The 22,958-nt window shown below is 43.3% G+C and overlaps 1 protein-coding gene across 1 annotated transcript in view; it reads left to right on the top strand.

Annotated features, from left to right (window-relative positions):
* Window positions 1-3,336: 3,336 nt before the first annotated feature.
* mlphb (melanophilin b) overlaps window positions 3,337-22,958 on the top strand; it is a gene marked incomplete at both ends in the record, with an annotated part of 74,330 nt that continues 54,708 nt past the window's right edge. The window contains 5 exons of the mRNA XM_079254781.1: window positions 3,337-3,461; window positions 13,319-13,540; window positions 16,452-16,591; window positions 20,480-20,521; window positions 21,578-21,624. Coding sequence (XP_079110907.1) covers window positions 3,337-3,461; window positions 13,319-13,540; window positions 16,452-16,591; window positions 20,480-20,521; window positions 21,578-21,624 — 576 coding nt within the window. The remainder of the gene's footprint in view (window positions 3,462-13,318; window positions 13,541-16,451; window positions 16,592-20,479; window positions 20,522-21,577; window positions 21,625-22,958) is intronic.

The raw sequence follows: 22,958 nt of genomic DNA, 5'->3' as shown, positions 1-22,958 counted from the left end.
CCTCCCATCCACCTCAAACCCCCAGCCATCCTTCCACCCTACCGACAAGCCTACCCATCATCCCTTCCACTAAACAACCCCCCCTCCCATCCACCTCAAACCCCCAGCCATCCTTCCACCCTACCGACAAGCCTACCCATCATCCCTTCCACTAAACAACCCCCCCTCCCACCCACCTCAAACCCCCAGCCATCCTTCCACCCTACCAACAAGCCTACCCATCATCCCTTCCACTAAACAACCCCCCCTCCCATCCACCTCAAACCCCCAGCCATCCTTCCACCCTACCGACAAGCCTACCCATCATCCCTTCCACTAAACAACCCCCCCTCCCATCCACCTCAAACCCCCAGCCATCCTTCCACCCTACCAACAAGCCTACCCATCATCCCTTCCACTAAACAACCCCCCCTCCCATCCACCTCAAACCCCCAGCCATCCTTCCACCCTACCGACAAGCCTACCCATCATCCCTTCCACTAAACAACCCCCCCTCCCATCCACCTCAAACCCCCAGCCATCCTTCCACCCTACCGACAAGCCTACCCATCATCCCTTCCACTAAACAACCCCCCCTCCCACCCACCTCAAACCCCCAGCCATCCTTCCACCCTACCAACGAGCCTACCCATCATCCCTTCCACTAAACAACCCCCCCTCCCATCCACCTCAAACCCCCAGCCATCCTTCCACCCTACCGACAAGCCTACCCATCATCCCTTCCACTAAACAACCCCCCCTCCCATCCACCTCAAACCCCCAGCCATCCTTCCACCCTACCAACAAGCCTACCCATCATCCCTTCCACTAAACAACCCCCCCTCCCATCCACCTCAAACCCCCAGCCATCCTTCCACCCTACCGACAAGCCTACCCATCATCCCTTCCACTAAACAACCCCCCCTCCCATCCACCTCAAACCCCCAGCCATCCTTCCACCCTACCGACAAGCCTACCCATCATCCCTTCCACTAAACAACCCCCCCTCCCACCCACCTCAAACCCCCAGCCATCCTTCCACCCTACCAACAAGCCTACCCATCATCCCTTCCACTAAACAACCCCCCCTCCCATCCACCTCAAACCCCCAGCCATCCTTCCACCCTACCGACAAGCCTACCCATCATCCCTTCCACTAAACAACCCCCCCTCCCACCCACCTCAAACCCCCAGCCATCCTTCCACCCTACCGACAAGCCTACCCATCATCCCTTCCACTAAACAACCCCCCCTCCCATCCACCTCAAACCCCCAGCCATCCTTCCACCCTACCGACAAGCCTACCCATCATCCCTTCCACTAAACAACCCCCCCTCCCATCCACCTCAAACCCCCAGCCATCCTTCCACCCTACCGACAAGCCTACCCATCATCCCTTCCACTAAACAACCCCCCCTCCCATCCACCTCAAACCCCCAGCCATCCTTCCACCCTACCGACAAGCCTACCCATCATCCCTTCCACTAAACAACCCCCCCTCCCACCCACCTCAAACCCCCAGCCATCCTTCCACCCTACCGACAAGCCTACCCATCATCCCTTCCACTAAACAACCCCACCCAACCACCTCAAACCCCCAGCCATCCTTCCACCCTACCGACAAGCCTACCCATCATCCCTTCCACTAAACAACCCCCCCTCCCATCCACCTCAAACCCCCAGCCATCCTTCCACCCTACCAACAAGCCTACCCATCATCCCTTCCACTAAACAACCCCCCCTCCCATCCACCTCAAACCCCCAGCCATCCTTCCACCCTACCAACAAGCCTACCCATCATCCCTTCCACTAAACAACCCCCCCTCCCATCCACCTCAAACCCCCAGCCATCCTTCCACCCTACCGACAAGCCTACCCATCATCCCTTCCACTAAACAACCCCCCCTCCCATCCACCTCAAACCCCCAGCCATCCTTCCACCCTACCGACAAGCCTACCCATCATCCCTTCCACTAAACAACCCCCCCTCCCACCCACCTCAAACCCCCAGCCATCCTTCCACCCTACCGACAAGCCTACCCATCATCCCTTCCACTAAACAACCCCACCCAACCACCTCAAACCCCCAGCCATCCTTCCACCCTACCGACAAGCCTACCCATCATCCCTTCCACTAAACAACCCCACCCAACCACCTCAAACCCCCAGCCATCCTTCCACCCTACCGACAAGCCTACCCATCATCCCTTCCACTAAACAACCCCCCCTCCCATCCACCTCAAACCCCCAGCCATCCTTCCACCCTACCAACAAGCCTACCCATCATCCCTTCCACTAAACAACCCCCCCTCCCATCCACCTCAAACCCCCAGCCATCCTTCCACCCTACCAACAAGCCTACCCATCATCCCTTCCACTAAACAACCCCACCCAACCACCACCACAGCAGCCCATCTACCCAGCTCAAAGCTATCAGTCCACTAACCCAGATTCTGCTCGCAGCTCCCACCCCCTTTGGCTCAGAGGCCCCCACCCCTCCATTCATTCATTTTCTATACCTCTTAGTTTCATTTAGAGTCACATGGAAGCTGGAGTCTATCCCAGCTGTAAGCAGGCGAGCGGCAGGTAGACCCTGGACAGGACGCTAGTTAATCACAGAGCCTTCACCGCTAATCTAAAAGATGTTTATCCTGAAAGCACTGAGCATGTGCACATGTTGACCACTAATGACTGCTTTTGTTTGACATATTTGTCTGTTTTATCATACAGGATATTCATTTACCCAACTTAATGTCACTTTAACACAAGCTAAAGTGATTTCCATGAGTCCATCTTGAAGAATGTCAGAACTGAATGGACCTCTCGTGCATTTTGGTTAATGTATCAGTGTCACTTTAAATAGGATCAGGTTTTCAATGGACTTACCTGGTTATAAATAATAATTACTACAATTATGAATCCATTTGAACCGTCTTGCAGGATATTTGACATGGTTTTCACTAAACTACATGTGACAGCTTTTTTATGCTAAAAGAGCAAAGCAGGTTTGAACCATACAGTGTTTCTACATGCAGCTGCAGTTCTTCAGTGTACATTTCCCATAAAGAGTCAAACTGTTTCATAAGAAACAAACCTAAAGGAGTCTCTTCAACTTCCTCTCCTGGTTTGTTTCTCAGCAGCATGGAGGAGAGAGGATGTTATGAATATTCAGCTTTCTTTCCTTGTCATCTTTACAAAATAGAAATGATGCAAGAAACAAAACAGCTGAGTTAAATACTGAACTCTGAGGTTAGTTTTAGGACTTTATTCAAACATCTTTAATGGCTTTTTATTGTTTGTTTTCCCACTGTAGGCAAACAGTAAGGAGCTGGCCAGCTGGCAGGCATGAATTTCACAATGCCTGGCACAGCTACAGGCGGGAAGCTGGATCTTTCCAAGCTCACAGATGAGGAGGCCAAGCATGTGTGGCAAGTTGTCCAGAGAGATTTTGACCTGAGGAAGAAGGAGGAAGAGAGACTTGGGTAAGTTATTAAAGATAACAGATCTCTCTCCATGCAGATTTGTCTTTCACCAAGCATTCATCTTAAAACCTTTTGGTTATTAAAGTTTATTATTAAAACTTTACCGAATAATTTGACTTTGCAGAATCAGACTTGGATAAAATCATGCTTTAGATCAGGGGTGTCCACAGTCGGTCTCGAGGGCCGCTGTCCTGCAGGTTTTCCATGTATCCCTGCTTCAACACATCTTCTGCACAATGACTGATGAGTTTGAGTCAGGCATGTTGGAGCAGGGGTACATGGAGAACCTGCAGGATTGTGGCCTTAGAGGACTAGAGCTGTGTTCAGCAGACTTTACAGTTTTCCTTTTGATCATACACCGTTTCAGGCTCATCTTGGTCATAGTTGATAAATGATGGTGTCATAATGAATAACTGAGGCTGAAGTGGTCGATTTTTACTAGTTTATCCTGTTTCTGTCAGTTTCACATCAAAGTCTGCCCAAAAAATAGAAAATAGAAATATCAGTAAATAAAATTTAACCTCAATACATTATGTCTGATGTCAGGCTACTGTAATTTCCATAAGACTGTATGCAGATCTGTTGTAGGGATGCAGTTTGCAGCAGAAGGGCCGTCTGTCCACCAGGTGATGGGATGTCCGTCAGAAGCGTCCCTTATCCCATGTAGTTACTTTCAGTTTGGTCTATTCTACACTGTTTAAAGCTCATTAAGTGGAGCAAAACAATGTAGATTAAATTGCACCTCTTTGTAAAACTGCCTTGCCTGCTAATAAGAGCGTCCGAGGAGTTCGAGGAGAAAACAAGTCTGAAGTGGGCATTGTTGCATGTTTTATATGAAGATTTGGGACAGGCCAACAAGGTGGACGGGCTTGGAGGGGGCTTATTTGGTTGTGTGATGATTCTCCAGGCTGGAAGGGTGTCAGGCCAGTTCCCCCAGGTCCATCAGGCCGAAGTATCGTTGTCAGTCACCCAAATAGGCTCAAATAGGCTCATCAGTGTGGAATTATACTGCAACATGCAATATACAATATGAAATCTAGAAGTGGTTTAGTGGTCTTCTTCCTCTAAAATGTGCTATGATGCTTTTGTAATGGGTCCACAGTGAGGTTTTGCATGTTTTTTCACAGCTGCATGGGAATCCCAGATGTCATGTTAGAGCTTAACAGGCTCCATTATCCTCATGTTATTACTATTATTATTATTATTTATTATTATTGTTATTATTATCTTCATGTCTGCACCAGTGCTGCAGTCACTGACGTGTTAACACAACACGCTGGTCAGGATACCTTTGTGCGACAAACGGAGCCCCCTGCATGCCATCGTTTCATGCTAAACTTTGAATTTGTAAAATTTACAAATGGAAATGTCTCCAGATTTACTGAAAACCTTAAACGATATTCTCCTTTTTCTCTGTTTTAAACATTTTAATCATTTTCTCACATTTTTAAACAAACTGGAGATCCTTTTTTATGCTGCTACAATAAAATTAACCAGCTGTCATCACCTTTATTTTTTATACTTTTGCAGCCAAAAATTAGATGAAAGAAATGATATTAATTTGATGAGAGAATAATCAATAACCATAAAGTAGCTGAGTTTCATGTTAAACCTTCTGTTAGCACGGCTCCTATGGAAGCAGGCTGGGATTGGTGTGTGTGTGTGTGTAATGCGACGCAGAACACAGCTGCCGCGGCTTGTTGAGAAGAGAAATCACACAGAATGCTGAACAAACTGCGGGAAATGCATTCCTCATGCAGGATTACCATCCGTCTGCTCATTACACAGTTAAAGGGAGGGAACAATAATTTCACACTTTTTCAACACCACATTCCTCCCTCGCTCTGCTGCTGCTTTCAGTCTGCTGTTAAGCTGCTTTTCAGACTTACAACTTACCTTTGAATATCATGTACTTCCTACAACTACAGCAGGAATCTAGTGGAGATCAGTCATGAATTTTACGCAAAACAGGGTAGCTTGGGGTGTTTTTGTTTCTTACCCTGTAACTTTCACTTTAACAAAAAGACCAGAGAAAATGTGTTTCTATGTTGTTCCCTTTGTTTTAGACAAGAATAAATAATAAATGTTTTTATCAGTAAACGGTTGAGAAGAAGAAGGTAATAATAATGTAACAACAGTGAAGCAGTAGTGTTATAATGAACACTTAGTTTGGGTTTTGCATATCCAAACCAGTTGGTAGAGATGCTCAGACTGGTTTATTTCTGCAATTTTTAAAGAAAACCATCAAAGTCACTGCAAATTTGCCTCTGCCAAATGGTAGAACGGGACCCTTAAAGTGGAACTATTATGTGCATTTCAAGCTAATTTATTTTTATTTCTGAGACCAGAAGGGCTGGGATTGATCGAGTTATTGTCCCAAATCGCTTTATTTACTTCAGACCGACCCTCTCCGTAATATGAACTCAATAAAAACAAAATACAATGTCACCACATAGCATACAGCGCTACATGTTGAACCTGAATCAGAGCCTGAAAACGAAGTGGAAAACAGCAACCCACAGCAACGAATGCAGCAGGATGTCTCTCTTTGGTAAACTCACCAGCCATCATTGGAAATAACTTTATCCCACGTTTTCCACCCGCCTGATGTATTTGTACATGCCCTTGTTAACCAGTAGAAGGTAACCAATCACCGAACCTTATCCCCCGGGACGTCACAAGGATTTCCAAGTAGAAAAAACTCTCTAAAACGACGCGTTTTTCGTCGCCATGGAAACGGAACGGAGAGAGTGCTGGAACTCAAACTCAAACATGTGTTTAGGTGATAAAAAACAGTGTTGTTCACATGTCTGATGAGGATTCAACACTGTAACACTGTAGAAAGCTCAGAAAACTGGAAATACCATCATAGCACCCCTTTAAAGGGTTCTCCATCAGGGTGGATATTAATGCCTTTTCTTTGAGGTAAATTATGCAGAATTTACACATTGTGAGGAACACAGTGCTACTAGACTAACATTGGTAAAGATGAGTTAATCATTTCTCCTAACTCATTGACTAACTGTTCACATGTTCCCTTTGTAACAGTGTAGATGGAGTCTTTAGATATCAGGAGGTTTACAGTAAATTGGCCCTCCAGTTAGCTGAATGGCCTCTGCAGGGAACAGTTACAGTAATAACATTACAGTAAGAACAAGAAGATGGAGCATATGATACATAATAACCATGCAGAACTGTGTCTCTTTTTTAAAAAGCTATTCTAAAGAGCTGCTCTGTATTGTAAAAACGTAAGCAGATATTCCCACACTCAACACTGGCCTTGCATGCAGTGATCTGGGAAAGCAGCTTGCTATTTTAGCCCACATGGTAATCCAGCATCACTCCCAGTATTCCAAGTTTTAACCTTTCAAGCTCCTGCACACCCTCAGTCCAACCACACCAGTGTGTTCAAGCAAACAATTCCTCACTGGCATGCTCCCTACTATATGTATATATATATATATATAATTATATATATATATATATATTTATATATATAAATTTGGGACTTTGTGACTACACTGGAACAGTTGTGTTGTGTTGTGGATGTTTGTGTGTGTTGTGTTGTTGTGTCCTCAAGAGAAAGTTGAATTCTTCAACCCTGTTAAACGTGACCGTTTTAACATGCTGATAAAGAATAGTTTTTTTTATGCTGATTCACTTACAGCACATTACCAGTGGAACTTTCCTGTCTCCAGTTGAAGATCCCCAGAATAGACAGATACAGACGCCAAAGGAGGTCAGAGTCAGAACACAAGACAACAGTGTTCTTCAATTCAGGCCGCAGGTTGCAGTTTTAGCCAAGCTTCTTCTCAGGCTATTTGTTTCCATTTAAATGAGCCATTGTTTGCTTCTCAGTGCAACCGTTGTTTCCAACCAAGGCCTCTGCTATCTTTAAATAGGTACAGATCTTCATGTGGTTTACATATAAAACTGTCCACACCTTCATCTTGTAAAACCACATGTGTTGGATCATGAAATGAAATATTTTGGCAATGATTTTAACTTTTGTTTTGTTTACCAAGTCCACCAAATCACATCCTGTTTTTAGATGTGTGTGCCGAATAAACATGTTTCATGGTATTTTGGATGTTGTCTTACTTTTCTCTCAGCATTAGCCCTACGGGAAAGTTTCAGGTTTGGATGTGTGTGTGTGTGTGTGTGTGTGTGTGTGTGTGTGTGTGTGTGTGTGTGTGTGTGTGTGTGTGTGTGTGTGTGTGTGTGTGCGTGTGTGTGTGTGTGGGGGGGGGGGGGGGGGGGGGGGGGGGGTGTATATATATTGTGTGTTTGTGGGACGTAAATCTGGAGATTTTAAAAAGCTTACAGAAAAATGTCAGGCTTTATATCAACATATCCAAACCTACTTAACTAACTCTGGTATCTGTTTTCTTCATATACTGGTAAACATGGTAAACGATTTCTTATGTATTCTGACTCTAAATGTTCGTGAAATCCAGTTTCTTTCTGGCATGAAAGCTGACATGAATCTGAACACAATTTGTCAGGTTAAACAATGAATAAAAATATCTTGTAAGTATTTTAGCATGAAAGCTGCTGGAACACAGGTAGGAGCATCTAGAACCACCGACAGGCTTTGAGATTGTTGGAATATCAGGTGGAGAGAGCGCTGAGAAACTAAATCTTGCTGCCACACCCAGATTCCTGAGCTCTTTCAGTTCAGCAGACAGTCTGCGATATCTGTTTTAAATGAGGGGAAAGGGGGGGTTCGGGGAGGAATTCAGGAATCTTTCCACAACTTAGAAGGATGAAAAGACTGAAAGAGGAATGTAAGAACTTAAAAAATTACCTCCATCAAGTTAAAAGACAGGGCTTCACGGTGGTGTGGTGGTTACCACTCTTATGTGGCCTCACAGTAAGAAGGTCACCAGTTCAATCCTTGGCTGGGACAGTGGCCTTTCTGTGTGGAGTTTACATGTTCTCTCCAGGTACTCCAGCTTCCTCCCACCATCCAAAGACAGGTTAACTGGTAACTCTACATTGCCCATACAAGTGGATGTTTGTCTCTGTGTGTCCCTGCAATGGACTGGCAAGCTGTCCAGGGTGTACCCCGCCTTTCACCCAAAGACTGCTGGGATAGGCTCCAGCTTCCCATGACCCTGACTTGGATTAAGCAGTTCAGAAAATGAATGAATGAAATTTTAAAGAGAATAAAACTTTTAATAAATCCCAAATATATTGATGTAGCCTCTTATGATTCTAACTACATTTCATCACCGTTAAGGCCTTCACACAACGAGACCGATGCGAATAAACGACACAAAACTGCAAATTATTCAGAGGTGAATTATCAACATTTCTGTCTCTGCACACCAAGTCCGATGTGAAATTGTGAAGAAAATATATAAAACAAATCACAAGGTGAATTCTACATCAAGCCAAAACATCATCATGCTGCAAAAGAAAAGACAAAAGGAGGCGTTGAGTTCATCTTGTGCTAGAAAAGAGAGAATTTAGGGAGTTTCATTGGCCACGTTTACACTGGAGTTTTAATTCCGAATAAAAGTTCATTCCTTTAAGATGGTAAAAAAAAATGGCCGTGTAAACACATAAATCCAAATGACAAAGTCCGTTTGGAATTATACTTTATTCCGAAGTAAGTGGCTGGTCATTTCACATTTTTAATCCGAACTGAGTATTTCCTCTGTCGTGTAAACTTTCATTCTGCTCGAAGTTAATTCCGATCGTTCTGCGCAGTCGCCACTTTCTTCTTCTTCATCATGCTTCTCTGTGGTCGGCAGACGCCACTTTCTTTCTGTTTGCAGGTGAACTGAGACCCCTTTTAAGCAGAGTTTAAGCTTTTTTGGTCCGTGTCGGAGTGCGATTGGTGTTCATTCTGCAGCAAACGAATCGTACGATCCCTGGAAGTGGACCGCTCGGTGTAAAGCGGAACAAACAACAACGTGCCCTTACACAACCACCTTCAGCAGAAACAACTTTATTCCTTTCTGTCCAACGTTGTCAGTCTCCAGCCATGTTGGTCTGGTCTTCGGGTTATCACAACAATTTGATTCTTTTCATCATCAGTCATACTGCTGTGGATCTGCTGCTGTGTTTAGGATCATTGTCCTCCCTCACATTTGCCTCCAGAAGACTCCAGAATAGTTATTACACAGTTTATGGTTGACTAAATGGCTGTAGGGCCACAAATTTACCAACTTCTTAACCTCACATTAACACAGATTCTCTTTCATCAACATAAAAAAGCTTGCTTGTTCTTGCTTGTGTACTGGAGTTGTTACTGGGACACTTTGGGACAAAACGAAAACCTAAACCAGATAAAAGTTGCTGAATTTTTAGGGTATAAACAAATCATAAACATGGAAACTATAGAGGAAGTCAGCATTAAGTTCATTTTGTTCATTGTGAGATCACAGAAACAAAAGGAGAGAAATCACAAAAAGCGATCGTAGATGATATGAAACAAATAATTTATCATTTCTTTGTCAATATATTCTTGAACTCAAAACTTTCCTTCTGGTCAAATCCGTCTCTATTCGGTCCCTACAAGTCCCGTTTGTATTGCACCTTGTGAAAACAGAGCATTAACATCTGAGGACAAGCTCAAACAATGCTTCAGACAAATGCAAATACACAATTTAATCATTATTAAAAGCAAAGATATTCAGCCCATGTTCCTCCATAAAAAGCCAGAACCACTGTCCCTCCATCGCCTTGCCTGGCAGCTGGACCACATTCAGTCAGCATGTTTTTCACACATTGCATTTGCAACACAACACAATGTCATGTTTCGTTTACAGAAACAACTCTGTTGCAGTTATTCAGATGAGGAAACATTTCAACATAAAAAGGTGGATTAGTCTGAATGATCACATTAACAATGAAATAATGAAGACTTTCTACAATGCGTGAAAGAAAAGGTGCCATGTTCGGTGCAAAAACAACATGGAATGATCAACATCTGAGCACAATTTATGACTGCAGTTATGATGGTCTGCCTGGTAAATGTGAAGTTTTGGTGACCGTACTGTTTCTGTCATCAGCTATGGCTGACATGTTGTTTTATACCTTCAACCGTTCCTCCTATCCTTCATCAGCAGTTGGAAAAGGGGATGTTACTGTAAGAGGCAGCACGCTCGAGGTCACTGGAAGATTTTCTGCTCCTCTTTGGTATTTTATTTTACTGGCTGTGTTTCAAGACCGAGAAGACCTGGAATTGCTTACTGCACACATATGTAGCTGAAATCGTAGAAGGGAATCTTGTGTACCAGATTTATGGCATTTGATGTTTGAAAGAAGGCAGATTTAAGCAATATTACTTTTAAGTGACACCAGCTGCTTCTTCAAAAGCACATGGAACACTTAAAAGTACCGTATTTATCCAAATAATCTGAGCTATAATTTAAACAGCATGGACTTTAAAAAAAAAAAAAAGCTTTAATAAATAAAAAATCCCTCTCATCCTTTGTCTTTTCCTTTCTTTTTTTTTGTCCCCGAGCTTCCACCCAGGCAGTGTGACATTTGGTTTGGGACTTATTTTCCTTTCAGCTACAGTCAGCACGGCTCAGCATCTTGTGGCGCTGAGCCGTGCAGATATGATGCATTTCCAGCGGTTTGCATGTGCTGCTTTTAACTTTGGTGGGTAAACCAGCAAGTGCCCTAAGAATGTAAGGTATGTACAGCATATATACTGTACCAGTCAAGAGGCTGGCAGTGGCTCAGGTAAGAGACTTGCATGTCTTTTGACCTGAAGCGTCGGCGGTTCGAGTCCTGCTGCCCGACACTGCTGCAGCCCTAAAAAGGATTGTTCTCTGGTCCCAAGCCCAGATAAATGCAGAGGGTTGTGTCAGGAAGGGCATCCAGTGTAAAACGTGCCACTTCACCTGACAAGCTGAAAGGGAAACAAGAACTGTACCAGTCCAAAGCCCAAATCCTTCCTGTCACACTTTAACTGTCACCCTGCTGCTCAGCCTTAACATGAGACCTGAATGGAACCTCGTCTCTTTCCACATCTACTGCAACCTCCTCCTCTGTCTCCACCTCTAGCCTGTCTGTCTCCAGCAGCCAGGTGAAGAAGCAAATGGAGAAACCAGGACAAGACTGCAGGTCCAGATGGTTTCAGCTCCAGGGTTCTGAAGCTGCCAAGCTTCTGTTAGATTCTTCACACCAGCATGAGTCATATGTGTGTGTGAACATGCTCTGTCCTAACTAAGTGAAAAGGCAGTAAGTTATTGCAGTAAATGCATTTATCAGGCTTTGTTTTTGGTTTTTATTTAAGTAAAACAATACAGACAACTCAGATGGACAGCATTTGTCTTTTTTTTGCTTTAAAATCAGAGAACAAGCAGTGAGCTTGACATTTACCATCAGATGTGTTCTGTGACTGTTCAGTAGTGGAACAATGTGGGAGAATGTGCTCATTTGTTTTGTTTGGTGATGAGCCATGAAGGGGCTGCACGGTGGCGCAGTGGTTAGCACTGTGGCCTCACAGCAAGAGGGTCACTGGTTCAATCCTTAGCTGGTTTGGTCAGTGGCCTTTCTGTGTGGAGTTTGCATGTTCTCCCCATGTATGCATGGGTTCTCTCCAGGTACTCCAGCTTCCTCCCACCATCCAAAGACATGCATGATAGGTTAATTGGTCACTCTAAATTGTCCCTAGGAGTGAGTGTGAGCATGAGTGGTTGTTCATCTCTCTGTGTGTGGCCCTGCAATGGACTGGCAAGCTGTCCAGGGTGTACCCTGCCTGTCACCCAAAGCTAGCTGGGATAGGCTCCAGCTTCCCCACAACCCTGAATTGGAATAAGCAGTTCAGAAAATGAATGAATGAATGAGCTGTGAAGGATACAGTTAGTGAAGCTTTGCATGAATAGTGAAGGCAAGAAAAATCCTCCTGGCCAGAACTTTTCAAGGCCAATTCATGCTATCTTTCTTTTAGATGTTTTGGTTTTTCTAATCCAATATAACCCAATTTAAATAAGATAATGAAAATAATTACTTTGACTTGTCGTTATTCATCTACTGAAGAAAAAGCTAAATGAGCTGTACTCACACAGCACTTAGTCAACACTTCATGCACTAACACACAGTCCTACTGCACTTCTTGGTTTACCTACATACACACATATTCATACTCTCAGAGGTAACATGTGGTTTTTGTGTACAGCATTGCCCAAAGATAGTCCCCTAATCTTCAAGATGATGGGCTCCTCTTCCTCTTAAGCTAAAGCCTCCACAACTCAGAGATAAAACCAACTTTTATGATTGTTTAAAACATCATTTAAGACCTTGTGTTTGTTCAGATTTAACTTTAAATGGACTTTACAGAAGGCCCAGGGGGGACCACACGGTAGCTACTGTATCTAGCTCTGCCTGGTGGTGAGAAATTGCCAGTTTTTACTGTGTTAATCCATTGATTTATTTCCAGAGTTATGGGCAAGAATCTGTTTAAAGCAAGTTTAAAATGCTTATTTAGCAGTCTTGGTACATTACCAGGGTATATGAAGAAGTATCACCTCCACATTCTTGTACTCTTTGGATCTGTAAAGTAAAAATATCTTCAGGAATCACAAAATTCTCCTTTCCCAGTAAGCAGCTGTGGTTTTGTCTCATCTGTTTCCAGCTCCATTCATATTACCATATGGTCTGTCTCCTTACAATGAACAAAAGTAGCACTGAATATTTTTATCCTTGGCTTTATTTTAGTGATCTAGTTGAATTATTAATGTTCTGTAGAGGGAGGGATCTAGAAACAACCAGGGGCTACTTGCATAGTTTGGAGAGTAACAGAAAACCAGATGTGAAGTAAGACAAACTTTGACTCTTTAACTTGAGAACAGAACTTTATGTCAGATAAACTCCATTTTTATCTCTTTTTTCAGGGAGCTAAAGACCAAGATCGAGAAGGAAGACATCAAGCGAGAGTTGTTGGGGAACCAGAGCAGTTTGACTGAGTCTCACTGCATTCGTTGTCTTCAGGCCTTCAAGTTCCTGGTTAACATCAAGCGTCAGTGTTTGGACTGCCAGCTTTATGTCTGCAAGTCCTGCAGCCGGTACAGCAAGAAGGAGCTGGGCTGGGTGTGTGATCCCTGCCATATGGCAAGGTAGGAAATTAACAGATTTAGAAAATAAAACACCATTCAAAGTGGGCTTAGTGTGGTAGCCAACAGGCTGCGCGATGTGAGCAATGGAGGAAGTGTCACTTTCACTTTCAGTGTCTATTTTCTAACTCTCATTAGATAGAATACAACAGAGGTGGGACAGAGTTGCCTTGTAAATGTTTTGACTTGGACTTGACTTGGTCTCAGTGTCATTTTAATTTCCCCCCATCTCAAGTTTTACTGTTGTATTTGATGGAGGTCAATAGTTGAATGAAACTCTGTCTAGCATGTTTAATTCACTTCATGCTAGTGCAATGGCAGCGTTCACATTAAGATCCACAGGGATCATGTCACGTGATTTATAAGTTTCCAACCTCAGGCCTCCAAAAGAAAACCCCAAAGTATTTTTTCTTTACTGCCCTGAATGTTTTCTTCAGGATGATGGCTGTCATGTTTGGATTGCTACAAAGTTATGATACGGTTTGTTGTGGGGCTAGCTAATGGTGGGACCAAGCGGCAACGTCCATTGGACAAAAGTGAACCCAATGCAGAAGTGCTAAAACTTCACAGCAGAAATATACATGTTTGCAACCTGGTAAAAAAAAAAAATCCATTTTAGGTTTAACTGTGGGGGGAGTGATTTTTTTTTCATAACTTAGCCTTTTGGATGTTATCTAATCAAAATCCTGCATAATTGGGTGCACTAAATTTCTCGATCACCAGCTGCTGTTTTGCCTGAAGACAAAAATAGATTTGGCTTTACATACAGGAATAGCTCATTTACAGTCCAACAAAACTCATACCACTGAACCAAATGATCCGAGTGCACGTCAGGTGCTCAACCCTACTTGCAGCGCCAGTTTGTGACCGGGCACAGTAATTTAAGACCCATCCAATGATTCTATGAGTCCAAAGGTCATTATTGGTTCCCAGATTTTTAGTGCTGGCAAGTAGGGTTGCCTGTAAAACATGCAGGGCAGGGGGTCCTGAGGACCGGAACCTAGAAACACTAAACTGGAGTACCAACACACTCTATGGGTCAGATCTACTGAGATCCAAATTTTTCAAAAATGAAAGAATCATGCACTGATGCGAGATATTTGGCACATGGATGCAATCATTTACTCATATTACACTCAGAAATCCATACTGGGGGGAAAAACTCGTCTGGCCCCAGTTAATGACTGCAGAGAGTATAGCGATCTAATAACTGCGACCATCCGGCGACACATGGCGTTTAGGTCTTGGACAGCACACCTGGGGGATCCCAGCTGTGACACACAATATCTGTCACCTGCAGGTATGCGTGACTCCTCTCCACATCCATCCTGAGTTCCTCCAACAGCTCCAAATGGGGGATAAGCCAAATGTTTGGATGATTGTTTTTCCGTTTTTCTAAAAATCTTCACATGTGAAAAATGCTCCTCTTGTTTTGTTTGTGTCTCCTTCTTGTGACCATAACAGCAGCCATGTGCACAATAACGCACACAGACTGTCTGCACCTCCTTTTAAATACGTTAAATATAGATGCAGTTTCTATCAGCAACCTTGATCTCAGGTTTAATAGATCCCATTGCAGGTGCTAAATGAATATATTAACATTTTCTCCTCCCAACACCTGCAGAACAGCGTTTCAACGCCCCATGTTGCGTATTCATTGTGGCAGACGTTATAACTGGATGTAGACGCGGTATCTTACGACTTTGAAAGATGCAGCCCTCAGTGCATGCTGTTAGTAAATCAGTTTGTCCCTTGTTTTGCATGCACAGTGAGTTTGTAGATGTTTTACATGCAAACCTTCAGTAGGTCCGGCCTATGAGTGTGAAAGTCACCAATGTCTGGATTTGTTACTTACTGGCCATTTATTAAGCTGACATGTTTGATTGCTTTTCAGTACAAACAGAAGATTAAAAAGACGTTTGGGAGTCTCCATGTCAGCTCCGAATTCATAATATTAAAAGGGCAAGGCCTAATCGTAGTAAAACCTGGAGCTGTTCAATATCTTGCTCAAGCAGCATCGGGTGCAGAAGTTTTGATACCTGTCATTTTAGGGTTTTTTACTGGTCACAGCGATGCAACGAAGCCTAAGTCCATGTGTAAACCATCTTACTAGTGTTTATTCAGCTGCAAACTAAGTCTCTTAAAGGCAGCTTGACGGGTACCTGGAAAATGTCAAGCTGTAATAGCTTTTACCTTACTTCAGATACTTAGTCCCGGTTTAGAGGAACGGGGAAATCTAATGGAACAAGTTAAAGAGGAATCTTGAGACACAAAAAGTAGGCTAAACGGGGGAGGGGGGGGTGGAATGCCAAAATATGAGACATGAGGAGAGCAGAAAAAAAATATATTACTTAGATGCTTAACACATTAATAGATAAATAAATATTTGCACTTCAAAGTTTTTATTTTTTACTTTTATTCATTTCAATGTTCTCCTTTTTTAGGTATTGTCATGTATTTGCTGACTTGATGTGTCTCCCAGTTATGGATAATATTATGGGACAAGGAAAGGCATGAGAAGGTCTGGGGAACGACAGTGAATTTCTAAGGATGTATCGGAGGGGAGAAACGCGGGGGGGGGGGGGGGGGGGTTGGGGGTGTTAGAGGCTAAATTTGAATGCATGTTATTCCTTTTCTGTTTTATTTGTAGTTTAGATATTTCCTTTTACAGTTATTTCACAGTGTCTGTTCAGAGGTAAAAACTGTTTTCTATGCTCTACATTTTTTTCTTTGCTGTTTGTTGTATGTTTTGTGTGATACATTATAAATGAATGTATAAAAACTTTATTTTACATATAAAAAAAATAAAGTTTTTTGAAAGCGTGTGTGTGTGGGGGGGGGGGGGGGGGGGGGGGGGACCCCCCCCTGTGCATGGACCCTGTTGCAAACATTATTGCTCTTTGTGCTTCGACAGAGTCCTGAAGATCGGTACTTTGGAGTGGTACCACGAGAATGTCCGTTCGCGTTTCAAGCGCTTTGGGAGTGCCAAGGTGATGCGATCACTCTTCAAGAGGCTGAGCGAAGAACGCAGCTGCTCTCAGAGTGACCTGAGAGGTGAGGTTACTTCATCCCCCCCTCCCCTCCCCAGCCTCTTACAGTGCAGAAGTTTATATCTGGAATGTCTCAATAGTTTCTGTTTCTTAATGAACAAATACTGTCATGGCAAAACGATCAAAGTCCACTGACTTTAAAACTAGTTAGTCAAACACAGTAGTCACTGAGTAGTTAACAAGTTAATGCACAGAACAGTAAACAAGAGGTGAGAAATGCAGTAGACTGTCTTTGCTTCGCTTTTAAGTGGCAACCTGGAGATATTTCCATCTGTTCCATTCATTGCTTTGGATCCCCTAAGAGAGATTGATGGTCAAAAGTTCAGTCTGTCAGAGTCAGAGAGCACGAATTTCCAAGTCATGGAAGTCTGCTAGAGCTTAGGATGAGAAATCCCCACTAAATGAAAGGCTTTGGCGACAGCTACAACAGCTGCGTATTGTCCTGCAGCTGAATGGAAAATGTGCTGCAGTCTTTTGACCCACAACTGCTAAAAACTTCACCACCATGATCTCATTTGTGAACTCTGTCAGATAAGAGTATCAGGAGCTAGGTTGTGTCCACACTGCAGCTCAGTCCCCCTTCTTTCACCTATAATGACTGTGTGAAAGGTGCAAATCCTGTCCAGGCTGTTGTCCCATGTGGTCTAAATCAGATTCATATCTGATCTGTATGAAGTGACTTCAGTCTGAATGGAAGTTTTACATCTCACGAGTGACACAAACCTCACATTTCTTCACCAGTGGAAGAATCATGGTGAATAACATTGATGCAGCTTCTTGCAGTTTCACTTGGATATAGTTTCATTGGTTACAACTGTGCAAATACCAGTACTTTAATGTACTTTAATACACAACCACGAAGAATCCTCTCTTTTAGTTGTTTTGCAGTTGGAGCTGGAAGGAATTATGATCCAACATTTTCCATCTTTTGCATAGATGTGATCTTCCCATCTCCTGCCTCCGCTGGTGCAGATTAGTGATGTCTGTCTCACTTCTGCAGCTGAAAGCGTGATCAGGAGCGACGTGACTCTTCAGACTGAAGTCGCTTCGACACAGAAGGGATTAAGATCCGACTGAGGCCTCGTTTGAAAGTGGTCTGGCTTGGATTTTAAAACATTTACTCTTTTCCGTTCAGGTTATCATTAAAAACATCTGATGAGTCACATGTAGGTAAAAACTCAGCATGACTGAGTGCAGTGTGATTGTTGCCTTAGTGAAGAGTGTCAATAAACAGCAAAGTGCATTTTCACATTTATGGAAGAAACATTTAGAAGCTACAAGCTGTCATGTTACAACTCCCACAATGTTGTCCCTCAAAAGCACCAAATCAGAGTATATACCCTCAGAGCAGCTGGCCCCTCCAGCCCAGGATGGTTCCATTTTCATACAGCTGTGTGTCAAGATGTTTGTGATGGTGTGTGATGCGATGCATGCAGTTTGTCTGCTTTACAATGTAGTGGTGTTATTATGTAAATGAAGCATTATTAGTTGTCTCAGTGTACATTCTGCAGGAGCTTCTCTGCTCCTCCTCTGATAATACATCTTCACTAACAGGTTGTTGGTATTTTATTGTAAACAAACAAACACTTAAGTGCAAAAACAATGACTCAACATGTCCTGGAGATACTCAGCTGTCAGACTAAAAGCCCCAACGCAGAGACTACAGGTACATTTAATAACCTTTCTTGTAAAAAAAAAATATATCAGAAGCAACAAGAAGTCTTATCTCATCTTAGGCTTAAGTCAGTTTGTGTGTTCACAGCTTAAGCGGCTTAAACCGGCTCATGTAGGAGGGAAGTAACGTGATGTGACGTCTCCCTTGTCGGGAAAGAAATAATTTGTCTTATTTTATATTTAAACATTGACATTTTTTTTTTTTGCATTTATGAGGCTGAAATGTCCCAGTAACAGTAAGAGGAGCTAAATCTCTGAGAAACGTTTCCAACACCTTGTTGGATCCATCCGACAAGAATTCAAGCAGACATAAAGAAACAAGGAGTCCTGGTTCCTGTAAACCTGATGAAGCATTTTGTCGGAAATATTTATACTTCAAGTTTGCACACATGAGAATCCAGAAAGATCCTCAGACTTGTATGTAAAAATATCTTTGCTGTTTCCCAGAGAAAACCTTACTGCAGCTTATTAATTTATTCATATGATCTTGACTTTTTCCAGCTAAATAACTTTAGAACCAGCCCTCATTTGCAAACAGAGAAAGCTCCAACTTTTTACCACCGCTACATATTCCACATTTCTTCCCCCTGACATCCACACAGTTACGCAACGACACTCTTTATGTGATGACATTAAGCTGCACATGTTGCTCCAGAAAGACATCGTTCACACACGACATCCTGCTGCATGACGACGTTCACACATCACCCTTTGTTGAGCTTGTTGCTTAGAGGGGAAGGAGGAGGACTGCATTAGTTTGTGACTCATAAGAGATTGCTATTTTGAGACTTCTGCACAATATTTTCCACTAAGTTTCTGACTTCACTCCCACTTGGGATTCCTTCCTTTTCCTCCTCACGCCAAACCGTGCACGCTTATGTGGAGATTTTAAGTGCATGGTTGTGTTTAGATGTTAAGAATACATGGTCTGGCTTTGAAAAATGGGCATTGTTAGGAATTACACACTTAAATACCTTCTGATTACGCTTGCTTTGATTACATGATGTCACCCTTGTCCTTCAGTTTGTCAGCCATCTGTTGGTGAGAACTAAAATCTTTGGACACTAAATCACTGGAATGAAGTTTCCGCTCCTTTTCAGCGTCACATGCAGCCATCTGCAAGCTGCCAAATCTGCTCCGAAGAGGGATTTAATATCTTCCATCTTTCCTGTTTTTCCAACTCTGCCTCCTCCAAGCTGCGCCGAGGGATGTCGCAGACCAGCAGCAGCTCCTGTGTCCTTACAAAACCAGTTTCATCAGCCACACATCAACACCTTTGCCAACCTTAATGTCATGTATTAATATGTAGAAAAGTTATGTTTACATAAACAGCTTGTCTGTGCAGCGACGCTTCATCTTATTTTAAAGTTCTTCCTCTGGCCTCGTCCGGACCTTAGAGACCAAGTACTGCTGGAGCCCTCTTTATTTTCAGCTTGAAACTTTTACAATGCACAGCAGATCTCCCGGTGCGAGCAGAGCAATATGAACAGGCAGCCAGGACTCCTGGGACTGCTTACGCTGAGTCAACCATGAGGATTTCGGGAGGAACAAGTGGGACGGCTGGCTTAGCCCAGCGGGCCTTGTGATCATCCAGTCACATGTCTCTCATTCTGAGTTGGAATTAAAGGATCCAGTCCACCAGAGCAGAGGCAGGGAGAGGGGAGGGAGAACAAAACTTTTATTTGTCATCGATGTTTGTGGAATGCAGCAGACAGATTCGCTCAGCTTGGAGTCATGAAGACATTAATGTGCACGTTAGCAGATACATCATGTCTGATGATACATCAAGTCGTCACATGGTCAGATTCATGTGACCACCTGGATTTCAGTCAACACGCATGACTGCACACACACACGCCCACGCGCTCACACACACACACATCTCTTAGCTTCTTTCCTGTGTGCCTCGTGGTCCGTTGGGCTCTCACAGCTCGGAGGGAGTCGCAGTTTTTCTGTTGTGTAAAAGATGAATTGAATTGGAGGATGACCTCTGACCCTGCTGAACTGACTCCTCTCTGCAGGCCCGTTAAATCTGTCAGTGCTGCTGCTGCAAACTCCGCTCTTGGTTTTATTATATCTAAATGTGAAAAGTACAGGCTGCCTAAATGTTCTCCACTCCGGTTGTTTTTCTTGTTCAAATTACAAACATAACGTTTTGCTTCTTTGTCACAGAAGGTCGAAGTGAAAAGTGATTTTTTTACCTTGTTTTCTGTTCCAGAGTCACGAGAATACGACACGCAGAGCATGCCAGACGTCCACAGTAAGTTCATCCATCAGATCACATAATCTGTGTTAGAGGTGTGTGTTTGGGTGTTGCCAGGTTTTTGTTTCTTTATTAAAACAATATTTTCTTTTATTTATTGTGAGTGAGCTGTATTCTAAATGGTCAGTTCAACCTGCAGACATTTTCTCCATAGTACCCTGTTCTAACAGAGACATCTGTAAAACAGAAAACTGGACGTTTTTATGTGCATGACGTCCTCCAGAGATAAAGCCTAGCAGGAATGATCAGGCAGACCGGGTCAGAACAACTCCAGCTGGAGTCAGAGATCCATTTAATATCATTATCCACAACTGATGGCAAGTTTTAACTGCTTATTTATTAGCAGGTGTTCATTATCTCAGCTCAGTGGGAAAATCAGTGTCTGTTATTGTACTGCAGGATAAGAGAAATTACTTTTAGATTAAATACATGGTGCACTAATAAAATCTCACCATCTCTCCAAACTGTTTATATTTCGTGAAGAGGATGTAAAGTTAACTCACCGAAAGGGAAGAAACACTTGATAAAACTTTTGGTTTGGCTGAAAGTGAGTTTTCTCATCATCTTTGTGCTGCACTGGTTTAAGACATGCAGCGTGGGATCGTCCCAAATGAACAGTCATTAATGATAAAATAGCATCTTGTTTGCCACGCAGTGGGGAGTTAATCCCACAGGCTCTGCAGTCTGTCTTCCTCTGCAGCCCCACTGATGCTCAAAGTGTATGAGAGCATTCATGATGCTAATCGTTAGCAGGCTGCGTGATTTGACATCTAATTTAATCTGTGAATGATCTCATTAGACTTTTAAAACAATAGAAATGCTACATCTACCTAATGAAGTCCTGAATACGTGGCTGCAGTACTGTTTCGGTTAGCTTGGCACAGCTATCGGCTTTTTAAGAGAACGAGAGGGGAAGGAGGGACGAAAATAGAATAAACATTTTTCATTAGAAACAGCTGCGTGTAAGTCTATAGTCTGGAGGACGATGGTGAACTCAGGATTAATTTACAGACATGATAACCTTATTGATGCAGCCACTCTTTGTCTCGGCAGATGGATACGAACACAGCATGGATGCAACGGACTCGCAGTACAAAGAGGTAGAACCCCTCATTTTCATCCTTTTCTTCACCTCCACTTACAAGGGTTTACCCATAGACCACATATGAAAAATGGACGGAGCCTCCAGCGGTTAAAAGTGAAGCCTATGTGGTGCATAAAACTGCAGTTCCCCCTTCATCCACTAGGGGCTGCAAACAGAACAAATCCCCATCGACTCCCATGTTAAAAAGGCCAACTTCACAGCAGAAATAAACATGTTTACAGCCTGGTTCAAAAATCAATTTTAGGTTTAATAGGTCAGGTTTACCTTCATGACAACTGTGGGGGGAGTCATTTTTTTTCTAACTCGCCCATTTAAAAGTAATTTAATCTCAAAATAAGCCATATTTAGGGGTGTGTCCTTTTGATTGACAGGTACTCGATCTCCCGCTTCAAGTCAGAAGAACGTAGAACAACCGCGATTTTTAACCGGTTAACAACGTGACTTAGCTTTAGCCCGCTTACCTCCGTTAGCTGGTTAGCTCCTGTTATCGCTGGGTTAGCTCGGTTAGCTCTTAGCTACAGAAAGCTCGGAGTTCCCTCGATGTCAATCATCCCCAATGACGCTCACAGCCCCCCTCTCAGCTCCACCTCTTTGCCCATTTTTGTATTTTCCAGGTGAGACGACACGCATGCCCCTACCAAGATGGTGATGGTAGGAACCGCCCACCGAGGTTCAATTCAGCTCTTCAGAAACCTATGGGTGACGTCACGGAGGCTTCGCCCATCTTTTATATACAGTCTATGGGTTTACCTGAAAACAACACATCTCTTTTTAACACATGCAGAATAGAGGTCAACAAAAGCCTGATCAGTTGTTATTTCCCCAAAACACACCATTTCAGAGTGTAAACCTAAGCATGAAGATTCTGTCTTTAGCTTACCAGGAAACTTTGATGTGATGTTCTGATGCCTTTCATTAATACACCAGCAAGTGAATGAACAGCAGCCTGAATATAAAATCCCCTTGTCTGTAATCAGCAGGTGCTTTGGACCATCATCATTATTTATAGTCCAGATCGGGATTGTGTTCCCACTGCACGGCAAAAAGAGGCAAGAAATTATAGATCTGCATCAGGTCCAGGTCGTCTGGGTTGATCAGATTCTTATGGTCGGGACTGATCATGTCCAGGTGATCTGGGCTGATCACGTCCTAGTGGTCTGAGTTGATCAGGTCCAAGTGGTCTGGGTTGATTAGATCCTAGTGTTCTAGGTTAATCAGGTTCAGGTGCTCTTGGTTGATCAGGTCCAGGTGATCTGGGTTGATTAGATCCTATTGAGCTGGGTTGATCAGGTCTGGGTGGTCTGAGTTGATCGGGTCCAGGTGGTCTTG

The sequence above is a fragment of the Telmatherina bonti genome, assembly GCF_933228915.1.
Source record: "Telmatherina bonti genome assembly, chromosome: 15".
Classification (NCBI taxonomy): Eukaryota; Metazoa; Chordata; class Actinopteri; order Atheriniformes; family Telmatherinidae; genus Telmatherina; species Telmatherina bonti.
The sequence above is the reverse complement of the archived record's forward strand: the minus strand, read 5'-3'. Positions and strand labels throughout refer to the sequence as shown.